This window comes from Fulmarus glacialis, unplaced genomic scaffold (assembly GCF_000690835.1).
Source record: "Fulmarus glacialis isolate BGI_N327 unplaced genomic scaffold, ASM69083v1 scaffold13660, whole genome shotgun sequence".
In the NCBI taxonomy this organism is placed as follows: domain Eukaryota; kingdom Metazoa; phylum Chordata; class Aves; order Procellariiformes; family Procellariidae; genus Fulmarus; species Fulmarus glacialis.
In genome coordinates, this window is record NW_009189881.1 from 38,220 (window position 1) to 60,518 (window position 22,299).

At 38.0% G+C, this 22,299-nt stretch overlaps 1 protein-coding gene across 2 annotated transcripts in view; it reads left to right on the forward strand.

The window, feature by feature from the left end:
- The window catches only part of PPP6R3 (protein phosphatase 6, regulatory subunit 3), a 52,239-nt gene that overhangs the window by 24,279 nt on the left and 5,661 nt on the right, over positions 1-22,299 (forward strand). Inside the window, exons 13-23 of one of the 2 annotated variants that reach the window (XM_009583796.1) lie at positions 319-434; positions 820-905; positions 5,586-5,672; positions 9,386-9,483; positions 11,560-11,614; positions 12,347-12,477; positions 13,666-13,784; positions 15,207-15,360; positions 17,871-17,977; positions 18,933-19,083; positions 22,217-22,234. In XM_009583796.1, the coding sequence (XP_009582091.1) occupies positions 319-434; positions 820-905; positions 5,586-5,672; positions 9,386-9,483; positions 11,560-11,614; positions 12,347-12,477; positions 13,666-13,784; positions 15,207-15,360; positions 17,871-17,977; positions 18,933-19,083; positions 22,217-22,234 (1,122 nt within the window). The remainder of the gene's footprint in view (positions 1-318; positions 435-819; positions 906-5,585; positions 5,673-9,385; positions 9,484-11,559; positions 11,615-12,346; positions 12,478-13,665; positions 13,785-15,206; positions 15,361-17,870; positions 17,978-18,932; positions 19,084-22,216; positions 22,235-22,299) is intronic. The other variant, XM_009583804.1, reaches the window with a different exon arrangement.

Consider the following 22,299-nt stretch of genomic DNA (forward strand, 5'->3'; position numbering starts at 1 on the left):
TTTGTCTTTATCTTGATAATACTGTACGTTTTTCTTTCTACGCACACACATGTGAAAGCAGAAATAATCTGTTCAGATACTCTGCACTTCCTGCTTGTTAAATCTTCTGAAGTGGCTCAGTGTGGCCAAACCAGTTGGTATCTTAAATTCTGGGGTTTTTTTGTGAACCTTTGGTTTTAGGATGCAAATCTTCTGCTTAAGAACCCCTACGCTATTTCTCTTGTGTAACTTCTTGACTCTGGTAGAGTGTTTTATAACAAAATATAGTAGCACAGTTGCTCTAAGTGTGGGCAGTTGAATTCCTTTTGTCTCTTGCAGGGCTGAAGGAGGAAGACGGCATGGCTATATGGGTCATCTGACAAGGATAGCAAACTGTATTGTGCACAGTACAGATAAGGGGCCAAACAGTACACTAGTCCAACAGCTCATTAAAGGTAATGTTAATGGTCTTAGGTTTGTCTTCATGGCTTTCATTATCAAATTTTGAGGAAATAAATCAAACTTAAATTAAAAGACAGCTGTTGGATAAAAGAAGAAAATACTGATTATTTCTGATGCATTCAACTTAAAATCAGCCATCCTTAAACATATACTTAAGTCTTTTTTTCAGACAGTATCAAAGCTCCCTGAAATAAATGCAAAGAGATGCTGGCCTGCTTAATTTGGAGTTGTTTGCTAGATGGAGTAATCCTTACGGATTTAGGAGGATGTATATGTTCTTTGCAGCATTACTGGTAGAGCAGAAGAGAACAATTAAAAGTTAAGTGGTGTTCCTTTGTCAGTAGTATCAAATTGAGGTTTTTCTGTTTCCTCTGCTAGAGCTTCCAGAGGAGGTCAGAGAGCGATGGGAGACATTCTGCACAAGCTCTTTAGGAGAAACTAACAAGAGGAATACAGTGGACCTGGTAAGTAGTGGTGGGTAACGTATCAAAATTGCTGCTGTTTACTTGGGCCTCAGTTTCTTTTTGTCAGCAGCACAACCAATCTTTCCAACTACAATGTACTTGTGTCAACAAGTACGTCTAGTTGTTGAGCTATGGAACTGATAATTCTTTAGTTTACTTTTCAACTAAAGTCGTATCATTAATATTTTGCACGGGAATCTTGCAGTAGCTCAGTTTGTATAGCTCATCCCAGACAATCGCCAAGAAGGAGGATTTCTTTACAGCTTCAAGCTAGTGTCCTTGAAAGCTGCCGTCTGCTTGAAAAGTACAAACTAAAACTGCAGGAGCTGATGTTTATTGCTTTATCTACAGTATGTAAATGAGATTATGTAAGTTTAATGGGAAAATGCTACCTGCATCCCACTGCGTGTGTAACTGACCTTGCTTAAGTCAAGTAACTTTGCATACTTTTGTTGTGTATCTGTCATATTTCTTCTGCATACAGCAGTAGTGATTACAATTTTAGAAAAAAGCTAAACTTAAGTATGAAGAGGCTTTGTGTAATCATGTTAAACATGCAGTTTAAGAGTAGTCACTTGGAGACTTTAATAAGCAGAGGCTGTTTCCAATGTCAGAAGACCAATTAATGAATTTTAATATACTTCTCCAGGAATGCACTGCTTTGCATGTGGCTTCATTAATTTGTGGTGGTGCTATATTAATTGGGCTATAAGACTAATAGACTGCTAAATTTGCTATTTCAACATAATATAGCAACTGGAAGATAATGCTAACATGATCTATGTGGCAATAGAAGCAATAGGAAATTAATCTGAAACTGTGCAACTTGTGGACAGGATGAAATGATGTACAGATGGTATTTTTTCCATGAGCCTGTGAATACAAATAAGTTCATAGTGCTTGTAGAATAATGATATTTTCCTCTTGTTAGAGACTACTTCTTGGTCAAGGCTGAGAGAAGAGTCATCTAAGGAGGCAGAATTTTAAGCTGATTTATAATTAATAACATTGAAATTAGCTCTTTAGATATGTAATCATTTACTTGGACATACTTGATGTAATAACAGTAAAACCTCATTTAAAACATATCTCCAAACTCCACAATATTCAGTTGGATAGGAATAAGAAGCATTAAAACAAATTCTTGTATCTGAAATGCCATCTGGAAAATACTGTGTCTTTTGGATTTCTAAATTTATAGGCTTTGTTTCTGCTTGCGTGATCAATTCTCATGAGCCTTGGATTAGCATTTAGTTCAAAGATAAGCAGTAATGGACAGTACAACGTGGTGTAGGAGATATTAAAAGACAGATCTCATAGAAAACTCAGCTTGTTGTTTTACTGAGTCAAGCTGGTTATTATATGGGTGTATCCTGAAAGCACAGCCCCACAGTATTTCTTCCCAGTCATACTGTTCCCTAATATCCATGCTTTTGTTCTGTGCTTCGGTCTCCATGGACCTGTCCTCTCCATCTATAAACCTGGACAATTTGGTATGTCTGAGTGTTTAAGCTCTTCTGTAAATAGATGAAAGCATCCTGGGTTAAAACAACAGCTTATCAGAACTAATGTTTATACCTGAAATACTATATACCTGATTTAATGTGCAGATTTTCAGTGTCCTCAGAGCAAGATCTTAAGCACACCTTTCTTAATATTCTATGGATTAGCCTTATGTTTATTGCTGGGTACATGAGTAGACTTATTTACTTGATTCAAGGTTTTCCTATCCTAAGCAAGCTGTTGAGCAGAATCTAGTCATGGGTGATATAATAGTTAAGTGCACAGTTCCTGATCTGAATGACAGAACTGTCGTTTACTGTTATACTTGATCTTGTTCAGTCAACTTACTGGATTTACTAAGCTCAGATGATGTGATCTTTGTGTATGCATACTCTTATGATGTGAAGTTCATTAAAAAATATGTAAATAAGTTAGCTGTGTGAAGGCTATGGAAATAACTGATCTTGCAAGTACTTTCAGTGCTTCAGTCATTTGGTGCTCAACAAAGAGAACACTTACTATAATAGAACAAGGTATGTGTTCCTACGGTCCCATGCATAATGAACTGCTTCTGCAGCCATGAGACTATTCTTTTTCAGTTGTTTTACACCAGGGATGTTGATTGTAAATCTATAAACTCTTTATCCCTTTCTCTTTCTCCCTTTCTAGGCTTTTCTGTCTTTCAAACAAGTTCTTGTTACATTTTCTAAAACAACAGTAACTGCAGACTTAGTTCTGCTACATGCTCACTTCTATCTCGGAGTTTCCCCAAAACGCTTTACAGACTTACAGGAAGTTTATTTTTGTTTTCCCACTGGTAATTGTCCTTCTGGTAGAAGGCAGGCAGTACTTCACTAAGCTTACCTACTTACACTTACCTAACTGAAGATTAAACAAATGTGGAGTAATTGTTCATTTTCTCTTTAGAACAAGTTGCATTAAAGATGCTGGTACAGTGGAAAATGCTATACAATTTGTAATACTAGGTTTGTACAAAAGACTTTGTATAACTTCGATGTGTCTCTTCATGGCATCCTTCCCGTATTAATCATGATGTTGAATGTTCGTGAGGTATACTTAAAAAACTAGGTGAGGAGAATATACCTCCCCTAAGCCTAAAAATAACAGTCTACGGGATAAATTGTTCATGGTTGCCTTAAAAGCCACCATCTTTCTCTTAAGAAAAATCCTTCTCAATATTACCAGGAAATGTGGCAAAAAACGCCACACATTAGAATGAATTATTTGTGAAAAGTGCCTGTGCTGTGTGTTAGTGTTAGAAAGTGACTGGTCTGAACAGTGAGGAGCTTTCTTAAGTAAAGAATTAATTGCTGGAATTTGCAGTGGTCATTCCGACTCCCTTCCCTGGCATAATTCTGCCATATATTTATTAGGGTGGAGTAATGCTAGTTTCTTCCTTCAGGTTTACGCTTCAACTACAGCAGCTGTCAGAAAACAAGAGAAGTAACTCATGAGAAGTAACTTGTGTATCTTAGGCCTTATCTCCTGTTGGTTCCCAAAGGGAGAGCCTGGGGGAGAAGACTCTATGTCTAGCTAAGAGTCCTGAGCTTGCTTCTGTTACAGCAGTAAGGGCAGGATTTCTACTGGGGATTAACTCGTTCATTAGTAGTAACTAAAACTAAATGAACAACTTCTTACATGGTTTTGGGTGTCTTTTCCCCCCAACAAGTTGCAGTTGTAGAAGGAGTAGGTATATTACCTTTTGTCCTCTCAAAATGTGCCCACATGAAGGGGGCAGTATCTAGGGCAGCTCAGGTTGTGGTATGGAATGCCATATAATTACCTGGAAGTGTGCAGACTTTGCAAGAATATTTTCATAAATATACACTGAGCACTAACCTTCAATGGACTTGGTCTGTCATTTGATATAACAGTTCTTCTCCAGACACAGCAAGCCCAGGGATCATTTGGTGCATTACTATTCTTCCCACTTCCTGACAGTTTTAGTGTTGAGAGGTCAGGCTTCCTTCAGAAATTCACTAACTTGAAGTCAGGGTACTTCTAGAATGCAAATTGCAGTGCAGGGCTAAATGGTAGATGTGCAAGAATAAAGCACTCCCAATCACTTTTTTTAAGTAAGTGTTATACTAACAGAGGAAAAAGCATAAAAGCACAATATACTCCAGATACACTTCACAATATACTTCAACTTTCTTCATTTATGTCTTGCACACGTGTCCTGACTGTAGTGTTGCACTGTGATACTTGTGGGAGCATAGAAAGGTGTCTGTCTTGTATGAAGCCTTGTATGTGTTTCAGTACTCCTTTTGTTAGACTTGGATTCTTTTTATTTTTTGAAGAAAATACATGAACCACCTGACTTCACTTGAGAATCTGTAACACAGAGTTCTAGGCGTGTGTAGAATAATGCAATATATTATAGTGCAGTATAAATTTTGTCATCTGTAGATTTGCTTTCTACTAGTGATCCTTCAGAGTATGTCTTAAGGGTCAGCTGTCACTACTATAGCTAATTGCTGTCCCAGCTAAAATTATTTTGGTTCTGATTGAAGATGAGTACTTCCAAGAACATGTTGCTTAAATAGCAGTGTTGCTGAACAAACTATTCCCACTAGTTCTATGTCAGATCATCAAAAAAACCTCTTCTTTCAAGGGTAATGTTTAAAATAGCAGTTGCTGTGGCAACAACTCCATGTTTGTTTCTGCAAGTACACATTGGTTACGAATTTCTGAAGTTTAATTCTTTTGTCTTTTTGTGAATACTGTAGATACCTAAGATAGTTTCCCTTCTATTTTTGTACATAGGAAAGGAGGAGGATCACCATATATAATCTAGTATTTTGGTGACTACTAATTCACTTGTTGTTCAATATATTTCATGCAGTACAAAGACAAGATGCAAGTTTTGTCTTGTTTTGTTTTAGATAACTGTCAGCTGTAGGACTGGCTATTTTAATGTTAAATAGTCATTCTGAAGGAGTCAAAAGCTTTGGCTTTTTTGGGATATCTAATACTCATGTATGTGTTAATGCTATTGAAATATTTTAGGGACTGTTTTATGTGGTATAGCAGTTGGGGAAAAATAAAAATAATTCTGTTTCTTGTTTGGATATGAAGCTGAAGATTCAGCCAGATAGTGTGAGTATACTTGAGTGGCTGTCATATACTATCAAATGACTAAATTCCTTTGTATAGGTTACTACCTGCCACATTCATTCTTCCAGTGATGATGAAATTGACTTTAAAGAAACTGGCTTCTCACAGGATTCTTCTTTGCAGCAGGTGAGTTGAATTCTTTTAGCAGCATTAAGTTGCTCTTTCTGTAAAAATAAATAAGAAATTTTAAAAGAGCAGTGGAAGTTGTATTTCTATCACAAACAAATACAAATCTAGAAAGTTTAAAATAAAACTTAGATATGTGTGCATGCACATAACTGTGTTTTATCAAACCCAGAGGTATGGTTTTTAATACGAGTCCCAATATCTTGCTGTGCCTTCCAGTTTTTAGTCTTTGATCATGCTGTGTATGCAGATCTCTACTCATTATGCCTAAGAACACATTTTATATGCCAGCTGTCTGGCTAAGTTGAACACAGTTTCTATGTTAACTTTAGTTCTTACGAGATGTAGGCGTTTGAAATGGTGGCTTCTAATTGTGTTTTCTGGCAAGTGTGAATTCCTATGAAAGCAAATATGGGGTTTTGTTTTGTTTCGCTAATAGATTTTTTTTTTTAAAATGTTGACCCTTATTTTGATGAGGAAACAAGGAGGATTGGCTATGTGTTGTTACATGCTTTTAGTTTTTGGCAAAATGTCAAACTCTGCAGCTGTCACAACAGTATAAATGAAGAGCTAAGTATGCTCCTGTGACAGGTTGTATCTAGCAGCTTGAATGTTTTTAACTTAGTTCAAATGTTTTTAACTTTATAGACCCTCGATACTGGGCAAGTGTACACAGCCAAATCTTCCTGAACTAAATTTCCAATGACCTTGATCACTTATTTTTAAATTCAATATATGCTTTTGACAACTAATTTTTGAGTGTTTCAAAGATAACTATCATTTGGTTTAATTGAGAATGCCTAGGGAATTTTCAGATCAACCAGACTGAAAGTTTAAGTCCACCAAGCTGTGTCCACCCTGAAGTTTTACTGCTTTCATAGCTAACTAATTGATAATGATAGTGTTTAATATGGTTATGGTATTAGAGTATTTTTGTGATGAGTGATTATGGAGAACATTAGTGCCATTTTGATGAAGAACGACAGCATTTCTGTAATAGTACTGTCCTATCTGCAATATGCATCTCAATTCTTTCACTGGTGGTGAAAGAGTGGGAGTCATGTGGCACAAGACTGCCAATGGATCCCTTACACGGAACGCGTTACTTACCTGGGTTATTAACCAAATCTTTCAGCTCCCACTAACAGCTATGTAGTAACTACCTAGTCTATGACCGGCTTTGGTATTTTATGCATCTTCTATAGTTTTTATAATAAGTGATTGCTTATCTAAGTTTGAATTGTGGGTGGTGGCTCAAATTTTAAGAATCTGATGCATTTTTATCTGATTCAGTGATTTTGTGCACGTAAGGTGCACCTGAATACAAACTTAGTAAGTTGGGTGCTATCTGTAGCAGCTCTAGTGAGAAAGTAAGATCTTCAAATATCTTTGCGCTTTTCATGCATCCCCTTAGTGACCTGCTGTGCTTAGGCAATCCCAGCAGTTCAGGTAGTTAATCTGGAGAAATGCAGATGGTCCAGTGCTGTTTCTTTCAAGTTTGTCACCATTTTCTTTATCTTTTTTTTAACTAAGCTAGTGAAATATACTTTCTAAAGTGGTCTTGTGAGGAAAGCATGATACTAGACAAGATAGATCACTGATGGGAAATGCATTGAAATTACTTAAAGCATTCTCCAGCTGCACAAATTCGTTCATAAAGGTGTCTCCGGCTTCAGCTAGAATACCCTATTCTAGACCAATAGTTAAAGGAGGAAACAGGAGGTAAATTTCCAAAATTCAAGTGGACCCATTAAGAGTTGGATGAGGGACGAAAATACTGAGGAATCTATTTATCTTTGGTTTATTTTTGTCAAATTTAACTTTTGCCTGTGCAGAATTACATTTGCTATGACTTCTTTCTTCTGGCATCCAAATCTAGTTCGATATTGTTTTCGTCTAATGAAGATTCTTTGTTCTAGAAGGGAAGGTTTCTTTTCCCCCCCCTTTTTCTCAGAAATACTTTTTATGTAAGTTTCTGAATAACACTCCAAAACGAACATCTTTGAAAAAGTGTTCCGTCGCCTAGTTCTGGGTTGTAAGGTTTCTTGTGCCAGCAGTATTTAATGTGCTGTCTTGCTGTGGCTCTAGAAACTTTTACTCCAGGAAAGCATTGTTTTTCTGTTCTCCACCAGCTTAGCACCACTTTTTGTCTCTAAGCATACTGAAAATATATTAGAGAACAGGATAGAACTGTCTAGGGTCTGAGATACACTAGCAGTTTATAACTGCATTTTATATACTTGTTGTAGACAATTTTGATGTAGTGATAAGATTTCACACTAGTTTCATAACTAGCTGATGTCACAAACCTCATGTCTTAATTTTCTGCTTATCCTGGTGAGTGGTGTTCTTAATGGTTGCACCTTTTGTAAAACAGAACAAGCCTGTTTAACTTCTTTAGGTTTTTTCTTCCCATGGAGGTAATTCACTAATGCCTTTCAGTCACATGCGCTTTTTAATATCCATAATAGTGAAAATACTTTACAGAAGAGGAGAGCTCAGTGTAAAGCAGAGTAATTATTTTATAGGGAGCACTATCAGTAATTGATTGTCTACCTGTGTAATGTTCGTATACTAATTATGTTAGTACCAAATCCTGAAGTTTTTTGGAACTATCAGATTTTAAAACTTAGGGTCAAAATGTAGAAGAGTTCTTGCTTTGTCTTGCTTTGGCCTGGCTTAGTGTAGTGACCCTACCAGTCATGAGGGTTTTTCAGACCACTCCCAGCCCTGATAGTGTCTTGCTGTATACCCCATCCTTCTATATCTTCTTTCTTTTTCCTCCAGTCTTCATAATACCTTAATCCAAACTTGCTTTTTTTGACCATTCTCTTGTTTTCTTTCCATATTCACTTTGTTCAGTTTTACCACCTTCTTCAAAGGTTTTGTTTGTATACTATGTCCCTTTAGCTACCTGGGCAAGAAACCAAGAGAGTTGATGTGACAGCTGTATTTCCTAGAATATCTTAACATTGGCTGACTTTACACATGGAAATAACACTATTAAAAGTCCCTAGAGAATGTGTGATAATTTAATTATAGTCCTGGGAAATAAGGGACAAAAACTATTGTTATGGATAGGAGAAAATGCCCATGTGTACCTTAATGTGTATATACCCATTTGCTGGCAGTTGACACTGGCATTTTTATTTAAAAAAAAAAAACAAACAAACAAAGCACAGTTGAGTCAGGGACCCTGCATTGAGATGTAAAATATTCAATAGTTTCCTTCTTCTAGATGTTGAATAGATGCTGCTGGTGTGTGTGCCCAAGACTGATATTTCTAGTGATAATTACATGATAAATAAGCAACTGTGCTTTAGTATCTAAATACAATGTACTTTTCTGGTTCTTACCATTTAAAATTTCATGTTATTTTGAACAAAGACAGCTTTTTCTTTTATCCTAGTGTACATTGTTATTTCATTGTTTCTTTGGGGTGCATTTGGAAAGGTGCTGATTAACACGTGATTAAACTAGAGATTTAACTTTCTTACTGAGAGCTGCTAATTAGACTGGCTTTCAAGTCAGTAAATATAAGTAGGTGTGTAGTCAGTGTTAGCATTTAAAATTCAAAGGTTAAGACAAATCCTTTTCCTGTCCTTTATGTTTAGATTAGAGAGACTTTTATTTCTTTGGAGCAAAATGGGCAAATAGGATTTAGAGTATTATTAGAATCATTATATCACTGTCGTTGGTCCTGGGGTTGCCAGGCCTTTTCTGATTATCAGATGCAACAAATGACGTCCAATTTTATTGACCAGTTTGGCTTCAACGATGAGAAGTTTGCTGATCAAGATGACATCGGCAAGTGAGTATAACGTTATACTGGCTTTGACTATAGTCTTGGGAGTTTCCTTTCTTACTGTGTTTTTGGATGTGTTTTTGCTGATGATAAATGCCTTTACTGATGGGAGGCAGCTGCCAATCAGTCCTCTCTTTTTGTACCATCTGTGTGCATTGATAGAAGCCTCCCTGAACAGTTTACAGAGGAAAGCAACAGCTTATCTTCCATTTCTAATGTCCTCGTTGTGCCACCATATGAACACAGTGCTTGTGAATAAATAACTAAACTATAACTCTGCTTTTGAAAGCTATGTCTGTCCAATGACATGACATTGTTGGGGAACTTTCACTTTCTCTTGCCTCAAAGTGATTTTTTTTTCCCTGCTGAATCTATGTACCAGACCAAATGAATAGCTCTACTTCTAAGTTTTCCTGGAAAAGATGACAGGGACAACATGTCTGTGAGTGTACTTTTCTGTAGGGGACAGTAAGGAAGGGCATCGTAAATCTACCTTTGTTTTCAAGGTCAAGGCAATTAAGACTTGTTTCTACAAATAGGGTAAGTGATGAGGAAATGAGAAAATCTTGGTCAGGTTAAAAAACAAAACAAAAACAAAAAAAAAAGAAGAAAACAAAAAAAAAGAAAAATAACACCCCCACAAAAACACCCCCCACAAAAACTGATCTTTCTTCAGTTCTAAGTAAATTGATGCCATAATGGGAAAGGGAAAGAATGGGGAGTTTTGCTGAAAATAGAGTTGATCCTGATTTTTGTAAGAATTCATGGCTTGGGATGCAAGAACATGCAGACAAGAGTAAAAAGCATTTCTTGACGATAGTTTCTAGAAGGGTAAAATACAATAAAATGTCTCGGCGCTCTTCTGTAAGACATGTTTAGTAAGTGATGGTTGCCTGAAGCTTGCACGTGCCATCTAAGAAGCATTGCTGCCTTTTTACACCTTTTTAATCTGCAGAGATCATAGATTAAGATATGATGGGAGAGGAAGCAACTCAGGATACTCTTTAACTTTGTTAGAACAAGTGGATTTTTGACAAGGATAGGAGTTGGAATTCCTTTGAGATCGTGCCTTTGGTAGTGTGTGGTCTTGGTGGAAGGAAGATGACTACTTGTGTAAGCAGATCTCTTGATATTTGTGATAGGTATACTGTTGATGTACTTGTGAGTTGAATTAAACTGTAGATAAAGTTACTTTAAAGTTAGGCCTTTTGTGCAAGAATCAGTTACAGCTTAAATTACCTGCTTATTGTTGTACAGTAATTCAGATGGTAACTTGCACAGTAATTCAGTCACACTTAAAACTTATGTTCCTTTAGACCACTTACCTTGTTCTCTACTTTGTAATGCAATGAGGATTAGAGGAAAAGTAGTACATGCTCTGCTGAATGCAATGCTATCTGTGGCTGGAGAAAGAATATATTAACTCTTCTGAAAATCTGGTGGTATTTCCCATCTTTTCCTCCTCTGTTTCTTTTTGTTTCCCCTAGAGATTTAGTTTGCCTAATGCTATTTTTAGTCTAAGACATGTTTGTAATTACTTTAGTGAAACTGGTCGATAACTTAATATGTGAAGATGTGTAAAGCCTAATATTTAGTGTTCAGTTTGGAAAAAAACTTCAGTGATTGGTTTAAAAAAAAGAGAGTAATTTTTTTCTTTAGGGAACAGAAGTTGATATTACATTTTTCACTTTCTCTCTTCCTGTTGAGAAGGTCCCTCTATAGAGTGGTGAAATCAGTTAGAAGGTGTAAGAACTGCTAACACAGATCTTTGCAGGATTTTGAGCTGTGTCATGGTAGACCTTTAGGCCTACTTTTTTTTCCAGTGCATAAGAGTACAGTATTTGAGATTCATATATATCATATCAGTTTGCTTGCTTAGGCTTGTTGCATCTTCACGGCTAAAAAATCACATGAATGCCAGGCCTCCTCAATGTGGAAATTGACTGTTTTATGTTGGAAACTACTTTGTCTTTAATCTTATATTTTTAGACTATTGGAAAATGAGAAACCTAAGAGAAATGAAATGTCTTCATGTCATAATACAACATCTTGTTTTATTGCGTACATCTGCTTTTTTTGTAGTGTTTCTTTTGATCGGGTCTCAGACATCAACTTTACACTCAATACGAATGAAAGTGTAAGTATGTGTTCCTGTACTGTCAGAAAAATTACTGTCTTTTAAATTTCGGTGTGACCTCAAAGTTTTGGTGGTGGTTGTTATATTTACTCCTTTGATGTGTAATCTTTGGAAAATAACTACCCTACCTTGTTCCTCTATCACAAGATTTTCTAATTGGAAGACACTATTTTTGTTCTTTGTGATCAGTATTAAACAGAATTGCTTCTAATTTCTATGGCCAGGTTCAAGAACAGGCTTGGATCTGATTTGTGCATGTTGCACACTTGTGTTTTATGGGTAGAAGATATTTCAGTCTTCCAGTGAGATTGTGGTGACAGGAAAGTAAGGACAGAAAGTTCAACCCTAGATATTATTTGTCAGTTGAGCTGAAATGAACCCTACTACAGAAAATAAAGCTGGAGTGCTTGGTGGTCTGCTTTTCTGAAGAGCTCTTCAATGTCATTCTTGCATGCCATTCTTAAACACGATAGAAACTCCTAGCTGTTCTTTGGCGGTCCACTCAACTTGTTAGTAGCTGAGTAAAACAAGCACCGCTGAATATTTTCTTGACAAGCTCTAAGTTGTTAAGAGATTCTGGTTTTCTGCTGCTTTTAGAGAAATGTTTTGGGTTTTTTTTTCCCCCACTGGTTTAAGATTGTCTTCAGAATAGTCATGTATTTCCGAAATGTTTACTAATGTAAGTAGAATGATTAATCATAAATACAGGTTTTATACTTTTGTTGTATTTAGGGCAATATAGCCTTGTTTGAGGCATGCTGTAAGGAGCGGATACAGCAGTTTGATGATGGTGGCTCTGATGAAGAAGACATTTGGGAAGAAAAACATATTGCATTTACACCAGAGTCCCAGCGGCGTTCCAGGTAAGAAATATGTTTTTCATCCAAGTAGCAGTATACTGAGCCCTCAATACTGAGCATAGCTTTTGGTTCAGGCTGACTGTTAGTACAGGCTGTCTAGCAAAACTAGCTATTTCCATTCTGTGGAGAAATGAGTAGAGGGATGGCTCTAGTGTCTGTCTTCCAACCATAATTTGCATAAGATGGCAACAGCTGCCCTGCCTGCTCTTCCTGCACTTCAGCTTTTGTAGCTTGTTTTTTTCCTGCTGCTTATTCTTTCCCTCTGCTTTTAAACCTGCTCAGCCATTCTTGCCTTGGACAAGGCAGTCCAGCTCCACACCTCTAGGCCTTCCTGTACTCTCTACAGTACTAGTGTGGTTGTGGACAAAACTGCCTAGGAAGCTAAATTGAGGGGAAGGAGCATCTGGTCCCCAAAACTCTCAGCTCTGTGCAGCTTCCCTTGATATCTACTGAATTTTGTCCCAGGGTAGCCTTGGCTTTTCTGACCTTCTTGTGGTTTGAGTCACAAACCCGATCTCTTCTTCCCTTGCAACCTTCAAAATGCATGTTGCTAATACCTTCTGTACAAAATCAATTATTTTGTCTGATGTTGTGGTTACTTAACGTGGTGTGTTTCACGGACATCCTTACCTTCTCACATTACCTTGCTTTTTGTGTTGCGCTCACCAGGAAGGGAGAGATGCCCATAGGATTTGAAGAATGTATGTAGTTAAAGAGGATGGACTGGAATACAGTTGGGGAGATTTTAAAATAGATTTGTTAGATTTGTTGTTAGATTTGAAAATAAATCAAGTTATATCTTGTTAGATTGGTGAAGAGTTTCGTATTTCAGTGCTTCAGTTTCGTGTGAAGAGACCAAATAGACCAACAATCTCTGCACACAGATCTGATTCCTTACTTCCCTTTTCTGCTCCCTTTTGCGTGGCAGGAGTAAAACCAATCTTTGTTGTTTACTTGCAAGTGGGGGGAAGAAAGATAGCCTCTTTACATGATCAAGTGAAAAACCTTAAACCCTGTTTTTTTTTGAGAGAGAGATGAGGGGGATACAAACAGCTAACAAATTATTTGTCAGTTAATCTATCAGAAATGACAGCTGTTGTAATTCTCTTTAGCCTCAAACTCTCCAGTATTTCATTGTGCCCAGGGTCTGATACTAAACACAGAATGTAAACTATCTCTTTGTATTTTAAGTTCGGGCAGTACGGACAGTGAAGAAAGTACAGATTCTGAAGAAGAGGATGGAACAAAACAAGACTTGTTTGAATCACATACCAATACAGAGGACAAAATGGAAGTAGACTTAAGTGAACGTACGTAGCTTTTCTCCCAGCTGCTTTGAGTTATAGGAAAGTGTTAGATCTAGCGGTCTTAGTTTGTAGGATTTTTCCTCATTTACAGTCTTTATTCCAACCGTCTTAAAGTAGTCTTTCCCACTGTAAAGACTGCTTGCAACAGAACATGCAAATATTGGGAAGTTTGAATTCCTTAAGTGTCTTGAATCAAGTTACTTAGTCTCTCTAAAATTCATGTTTCTATTCTTCAAGAGGAAAAAAAGGAGGAGGAATCAGAAAGGGAAGGATGAAATGTAATCATTTATACATCTTGAATACCTGCAAAACTAATAGGTTGTTAATCTCCAGATCTAAAATGTGGTTATTTTTACTGGAAGCCTTTCAACTTTTCATCTAACAATGCTCTTTTAAAAGACTTCCTACAGAAGCCAAGTGAATTTGCATTGGTCTGGTTTCACGTGTGAATGAAAGATGCACATCAGTAGACTAGACTCGTATGTGGAAACTTAACTGATGTAATTGGTTTAAAAGTTTTCACGTTCAAGTCACAGTAAACTAAACCCGCTTTAGTTAAACTGGCAATACCTGTAGGTAAAAGCCCTGTGTTTATCTAGACTGTAAGGAATTAAGTTAAAATAGAAGGAAAAGTTAAGGGTTTTCTTTTCTTTTGTCAGATTGGTGTCGTTGGCATCTGTGTGTCAAACAAGTTTTGATCCATGTGGGTCTCCTCCCATATCTGCCTGGGTTGGAATTTCTTAATTGCTAGTCAGAGCTTCCTTTTCAGCCTGTTTTTTTGTATGTAAGTGTTAATGAAAAACATGTTTCCCTTGGGTAGGTGAAGTATTTTGAATTGACCTATCCTAAATTAGATGCTGTTAAGTCACGGTTGCTCCAAAATTTAAAATCCCAATAAATATTTTAAGTTGTAAAAAGCCTTAAACTTTTCTGAAAGTTAGTGGTGTTAGTGCTATGAGAAATTATTTAGAGACTGCCCATACCTAAGACATGCTCATTTTCTATGTTCAGGAAAATGTGCATAGGAAACTGAAAAAGGGATGAAAACTCTTAAGATTTTTTTTTTATTATAGAAATTAGTTTTGAAAATTGATAACAAATGTTGATGTTAGTTTAAAGAATAAAGTGGGATTATACTTGTGATCTAGTATGATTTATTGGTTTTGTTCTTCAGATAAGCTATACCAATTTTTAGCAGAGTACTCGCAGTTACTGTTTTTAAAATTCTGCCTTCCTAGCAGAATTTCCCTTTTAGGGAATGCATTCATTTTTTTAACAGTATATAGAAGATTCTTCTGCATGTGCTTTAAAGTCTAGTTATGAATTTTGCTGCACTTTTTGGAAGGTACATATAGAGAATCAGTGTTGGGCATATGTGTTCTTTATTTACATTTGTTCCTAATGAACTTGTTGATGGTCTTTCAGCACCAAACTGGTCAGCTAACTTTGATGTACCCATGGAGACTGCACATGGTGCCAATCTGGATTCTGTTGGGTCTGATGTGTGGAGTACAGAAGAACCTATGCCAGCAAAAGAAACTGGCTGGGCTTCCTTTTCAGAGTTCACATCCTCTTTGAGGTAAGAATGTTAGTGATTCAGGGCAAGTTCTGCACTACTAAATGTAATGGCAGCTGCGGTTTGGTTTCCTTGGGGTGTCCATCTCTATCCAAGCCTGTGCTGGTAGAGTACTGGTGGAATACAAGGTGTGTAGTGTCTGAAGGGCCCCATGTGTTACAGCAGTATGTCTTTGTATGATCTACCTCATAACAGGCTTTTATAGATGGGTGGATCCTAGTGTGTCATTGTTTTAGTGGGGTTTTAAAAAATGTTTGGGTCCTTTAATTATTGGTCTCTGACCAGAATTTGGGCTGTGATTTTTTTATTTTTATTTAGTGTAGACTGAACCCAGTAAAGGGTTGAACATGAACTGTTGAATGTAAAGGTCATTAAATGTTTATGATGATTCTGTCTTATGGATGTTATAAAACAAATAGGTTTGGGTTTTTGTGGGGTTTTTTGGTGTGGGTTTTTGTTTGGTTTTTTTTTTTTGTTTTGAAAACTCACATGGTTATGCAGCTGTGATATTTAGGTTAGGCAGTTCTGCACTATTTTGAGAATGCCTGAGACACACTTTCCTTTCTTGGCTTGAACTCTACATAAAAATTAACTGAAGTCCTCTGTGTAAGCAGCTAGTCATGTAGACGTAAATTTTGAGTTGCCAAATACTAGCAGTCAAGAACTGATTCCTTCAGTTCTAGGCATTCTCCTAGAGAAGCTGGCAGCTTAGACAGGTACACTCTTTGCTGGGTAAAAAACTGGCTGGACAGCCAAGCCCAGAGAGGTGTATTAAACGGAGTTAAATCCAGTTGGCGGCCGGTCGTGAGCGGTGTTCCCCAGGGCTCAGTTTTGGGGCCGGTCTTGTTCAACATCTTGATCCCCTCATCCAGATTGTTGATAGAGTGCTCCCTCAGTAAGTTTGCAGATGACACCAAGTTGGGCGGGAGTGTTGATCTGCTGGAGGGTAGGAAGGCTCTGCAGAGGGACCTGGAACAGGCTGGATCGATGGGCCGAGGCCAACTGTATGAGGCTCAACAAGGCCAAGTGCCAGGTCTTGCACTTGGGTCACAACAACCCCGTGCAACGCTACAGGCTTGGGGAAGAGTGACTGGAAAGCTGCCCAGAGGAAAAGGACCTGGAGGTGCTGGTCGACAGCCGGCTGAACATGAGCCGGCAGTGTGCCCAGGTGGCCAAGAAGGCCAAGGGCATCCTGGCCTGTATCAGAAATAGTGTGGCCAGCAGGAGCAGGGAGGTGATCGTGCCCCTGTACTCGGCTCTGGTGAGACCGCACCTTGAATCCTGTGTTCAGTTTTGGGCCCCTCACTCCAAGAAGGACATTGAGGTGCTGGAGCGTGTCCAGAGAAGGGCAACGAAGCTGGTGAAGGGTCTGGAGCACAAGTCTTATGAGGAGCGGCTGAGGGAACTGAGGTTGTTTAGCCTGGAGAAGAGGAGGCTGAGGGGAGACCTCATCGCGCTCTACAACTACCTGAAAGGAGGTTGTAGCGAGGTGGGAGTCGGTCTCTTCTCACAAGTAACTAGAGATGGGACGAGAGGAAATGGCCTCAAGTTGTACCAGGGGAGGTTTAGACTGGACATTAGGAAAAACTTCTTCACTGAAAGAGTGATCAGGCCTTGGAACAGACTGACCAGGGCAGTGGTGGAGTCACCATCCCTGGAGGTATTTAAAAGACGTGTAGATGAGGTGCTTAGGGACATGGTTTAGTGGGCATGGTGGTGTTGGGTTGACGGTTGGACTTGATGATCTTAGAGGTCTTTTCCAACCTTAATGATTCTATGATTCTCCAATCAGAAGACTCTTCCTTTTATACATCTGGCTCTCAATTGTCTGTCTGGGCATTAAACAGCTCGGATATAACAGTATGATTTTTCCAACATAAAACAGTGTATTGTTTCATGCTTGAGGCAGGTAAGTTGATAGCAGAATTATGGGTTTAGAAAATGAAGACTTGGAGTTGCCACATCCAGGGGATAGAAAAGACATTATTCTATAAATGGTGAGAAGTGTTTCAGGTGGCCAAATCTCGTCTTTTGAGTTCCTTCAGAATGAAAAACTTGTAGCTATACTTCATATGTGACTGAGTAGTAAAATCACTTCCGTAGTGGATGATGAGGACTGCGTTGGCAGTGTCAGCAGAGAACCCTTTCAAGTTGCAAGGAGTGCATTTAGAAAGTCAGTTAAAAATGTTGGAAACACTACAAGGAGCCAGTGATAGTTTTATACCTTATTTACCAGGGACATGTCCACTACTAGTCATCAAACCAAATAAAACAAGTGAAAATCAAACCACCACCAAACATACTCAGTCAGCTCAGTTCTGGTGGATTTTGCATTACTAAACTTATGTTTAGCACATCTTTCCAAGACTCCTACAAAAAACCTTGCTGTCATTCAGTTTCAGTAGAGTTCTAGGACTCATAGCTTTGATATGAACTAAAAATACTGTTTTAAGAACAACTCATTCTGCTATTCAGAAATGTTTCTTAAAGCTTTTTTACTTTTGTATTTGAAGCTCAAAAGATTCCTTAAGAAGTAATTCTCCTGTGGAAATGGAAACAAACACAGACCCAGTTGATCCCTTGAGTGCAAATGTAACTGCTCTTGCAACACAGCTAGAGAGTAAGTACACTGCATTCAGAAATGCAAACAGATTGATTTTAAGAGTTGTACTAGAGAAAGATCTCCCAGAACTTTAAAATTTAGGTTTCCAGGGACCTCTCATCTGGCTCTGCTGCTCAACTGCCAGGTAATGAAAATAACTTGTCAAAGGATTTCTTAACTATTTAAAATAGTTTCATATTTAAAACAGGAGCCAGTGTTACTGTTACCTCTAAAAAGCCAGCACATAATGAATGGAAAAGCATTACAGAGAAGCTAGGTGTGTTCTGTTAGAGAATCCTTGCCTGTGTCAGCACTTAGTTATCTGATTCCTGAGAAGAGTGGTAGCCTCTAGTCTCTTCTTATGTGGCCATAGGCCAGTAGCCTCAACGTGTTCAAATTTCCCCTTCCTGCTCATTCCTTTCAAAGTTGCCTTCACTATGCATGCACTAATTCTTTCTTGTACGTATATGAACTGATTAAAGGTCAAACGTGCCAATTAGCTTTTTGTATATATTATTAACAGACAGAACAAGAAGTGCAGATGAGAAGTCCAGGGAGACTGGACTTCCCAAAGGCTTGTCTGTACTTGAAATTTTACTGTCAAATTTGTACTGTGTGGACTTGTGTAATGAATTTCATGGTACAGAAAAAAATACATCACTATAATCCTGCTAAAGTCTTGTTCAGGCAAACCTGTTGCAGTAACCATTGTCAATCTATATCACTAAGTGGCTTGCAAAATGAAAAAAAATAGTTATGAAATGTGACTTTTCCTTAAGCCATCTGTAAGAAGTACTTATGCTCTATATATGTGTATAGTGGGGGTTGCAGAAAGGTGATTTTCTCTGTAAGGAAGAATTCAAGAAGTGTATGAAACTGCAAAAATATCATTCTGGTTATATTGGCTTGTATGCTTGCTTGTACGAAATAGAAACATAACCAGCCACATACTAAATTACTTCTATATATCTAGCACCAGGAAGTGTTGCTATGGAGGCCAGCTCAGATGGAGAGGATGATGTAGAAAATGCAGACAAGGTAACTGAAACAGTAATGAACGGCAGCATGAAGGAGACACTGAGCCTTACTGTAGATGCTAAAACCGAAACGGCTGTTTTCAAAAGGTGAGTTTTCAAAAGGTGAGAATACCTATCTATTGTCTTCCCACCCTTGTAAAATAAGCACTGTTGATGGAACACTATGTATCATCAAAAAGAGTTCTTTGCAAGTGGTAATTCCAGAGGCTTTAACTAGAAACCTTCTTCCAAAGTAATTGTTTTGGAATTTTACTTCCAGTTAGTTACTATAACATATGACTTCCTTTATCAAGCCTTAATTTCAGTGGAAGATTATTAGTGGAAGACTGACTCTAACTTTTGACCCTGATGCACATTATTGTGTATTTTTTATGTACAGTTATTCTTTTAACATACAGTTAATTGCATGTCAAAGCAAATTGGATTAGATTTGGATTGGAATTCCATCCCTCTCATCCAGGAGGATAGAGGACAGAAGTTGAAGGCCAGCTAGGCACTGCTAATGGGTAACTCATCAGACATTTGGGGTGATCACTGCTGGTGGTATGGATGATGGTGATCACTGTTGGTGATATGGACGATGGTGTCAAATCTGTTCTGGACTACACATGGCACATAGAATTCTAGAATAAGCGGAAGAATAAACTCCTTAATTTTGGTATCTTCTGATACAAAGTGTTTGATTCAGGAATAACTGTCTTACAGTTAATGGTTATATTCCAAATTACAAGTATCAACATTGTGATCCTTTTATGGGAATAAAGCACATTTCCATTTCGTCTACTTGAGATCTCATCTACTAAGATCTTGTGATCTTAGATTTAATGATCAAGTGTTTTTTATTTAGTATCAAATCTTTATGTAGGTAAACAGAGGCTACAGTCTGACCTGCAAAAAAAATGTTGCCTTTATTAATTGAAGCTGGTTTGTGTCCTTGTGTCTGTGCCTCCCCCTCCCCCCCACCCCCAGTCTTGACTAATCGGAACATACTACTAGCATTTTGGTATGCAACCCTCTTCTCATTCTTTTAGAATAATTTCCTAGTATCTGTCCCTATTCTAGTTTTAAATATTGAAAAGAAATTGTCCATATGTCTTGGAAGTTGCTTTAAAAAATCCCAATCCATTTCAGTAGAAAAATCTTCCCAGTGTTAGTCCTTACATTGCCCTTCTTTTAAATTCCTTTTAATTTGTCCTGTTAGTGGTAGTAGGTAAGTGCTATTCATTTTGGATGGTTCAGGAATTGAAACGTAAGAGCTTTCAGGCACTCTTGCTTCCATCCTTTTGATTACTGAAGCAATAAATAAGAACTCTAATCTCTTTTGGCACCTGACTTAACTTCTGATGTTTTTCAATACGGAGTAGGCAGCATTTATGGCTGCACAGCGCTTATAAATCAAATGGCATTGTTAGAGGAATTGAACCAAAGCAGTTTAGAGGAGGATTGTGACTCAGTGCAGGCTGATGTGGCATGGAACCATAGTGCCTTGCTGACTTAGTAAATGATGCGCCTGCTCCGCAGTTTATTCTGCATTTTGGGGAACGCTTTTGTATGGTCTGTACTCCTGTTGTGTTAGATGTTTACTGTTGGATTTAGTTATCCATGGTGTTTTTACACTTCTCCTTAAACTGCATTAGTTCACACGGACTTTAATGTTCTGTGACTTCTGCTACTGGTGCAAAAACTAACACGAGGAGGCATCATGTGGTGGCAGTTCCTGCCTGCCTTCATGGAATTACCTGCTTGAGCTGTGGAGTAAGCACTTCAATTCTTGTAGTTAAAAGGACGCAGAGGTGCAAAGGAAGGCAATGTCATAGAATCGCCCAGGTCAGAAGAGACCTCAAAAGATCATCTGGTCCAACCTTTTGTGGGAAAGGGAGCCCAGATGAGATCTATAACTCTGTCCAATTGCATCTTGAAAACCTCTAGCAGTGGGGACTCTGGGATCTTGATTTGGAAAGGGGAAATTAAGGAAATGCAGGAAGCGGCTGAAAGTCTTAAATATGGAGACTGTTCTACTCTGATAGAGGTATGTGGCCTCATACTGAGTCTTTAAACCAACTTTTAAATATGTCAGAACAACAAATGGGAGGGAAAAGTAGTATTTGCTTTGGAATAAATATCTAAAACAATGCTGGGGAAAAAAAAAAGTCTAGGTTAAGGGACAGTTAGAGTAGCGAGAGGAGGTCCTGCTCTGGCCTGTGTACCTGGCAAAGTGGATGCTTCCAGACCTAACTTTTATATAGGTTTCTGCCAATAGAAAATTGATGGTGTGGAAGTCAGTGTTGAGGGGAGGAGGAGCATCATAAGCACAGTAGTTAATTTGTGGAAAGCTGCAAAGGACAAAAATGTGGTTTCTGAACTTAGTTCAAAATGGAGAATGAGAAGGGAAGAACGGATAGCAGAGACTACCCCTTTCTAAAAAATAAAAAAATTAGGAGACCATTTCTGATGGTGATGGTGACAAGTGTTTTATTTTGAACAAATACAAAGAGTATCAAGGCAAATGAAATGGGGAGATCAGATGGGGAGAACTGGATTTTGCTGAGAGATTGCAATGCAAAAGACAATATTTTTACAGGCTCTGCAGATATAAGGAGGCATGGAAGGAAAGAGAAGGATTCATTGAAATTTAAAGGATCCATTGAAAGGAGACCTCTAAGAATAGGAAGAAAAATCAGCAGAGGAGGGTGGCTTTAGACCTGACTTCTTGCATAGATTTGTTGCCACAGAGGTATAAGATTGATGTTTGTGTCTACTTCAGAGCTATCATATAACTATCTCTTGCAGGTATATGGTCAAATTTGTATTTTAGTGCACTCATAATGGTGTGGCTGAGGTGGGAGAGGTGGAATAGAGAGGCAGAAAAGCTTTGATTTAGAGGCAAAACACAAGTATTTGTTTGCTAATGACTTTTGGGGCTGCCTGGTTACATGGTAATGTCTTACATAGTGTGAGTGTATTGCTTTTTCACTGAACTATGTTTGATTTTTGTCTCTGAGAGGAAGTTCATTAAATAGATTGGGCTGCAGTCTTAGTATTGCATAAGCCATACATCATATTTCACTGTGGAGTTGTTAGGGAGTTTAATAAAGATGGTGAGTTAATAATTCTGCTGAAATGTTTCATGGACAGACTTTATTAATGCCGGTTTCTGTGAGGAAATCTTGAATTTCTTTCATACTTTCTTCCTTCCGTTTTTGCATACCTCTGGCTTCAGAGTGTTGAAATCCTATCGGTATGTATAGTAATAAAGGATCATGACCGTGATTGTTACCACTTAGGCATCACACACATTCCTTA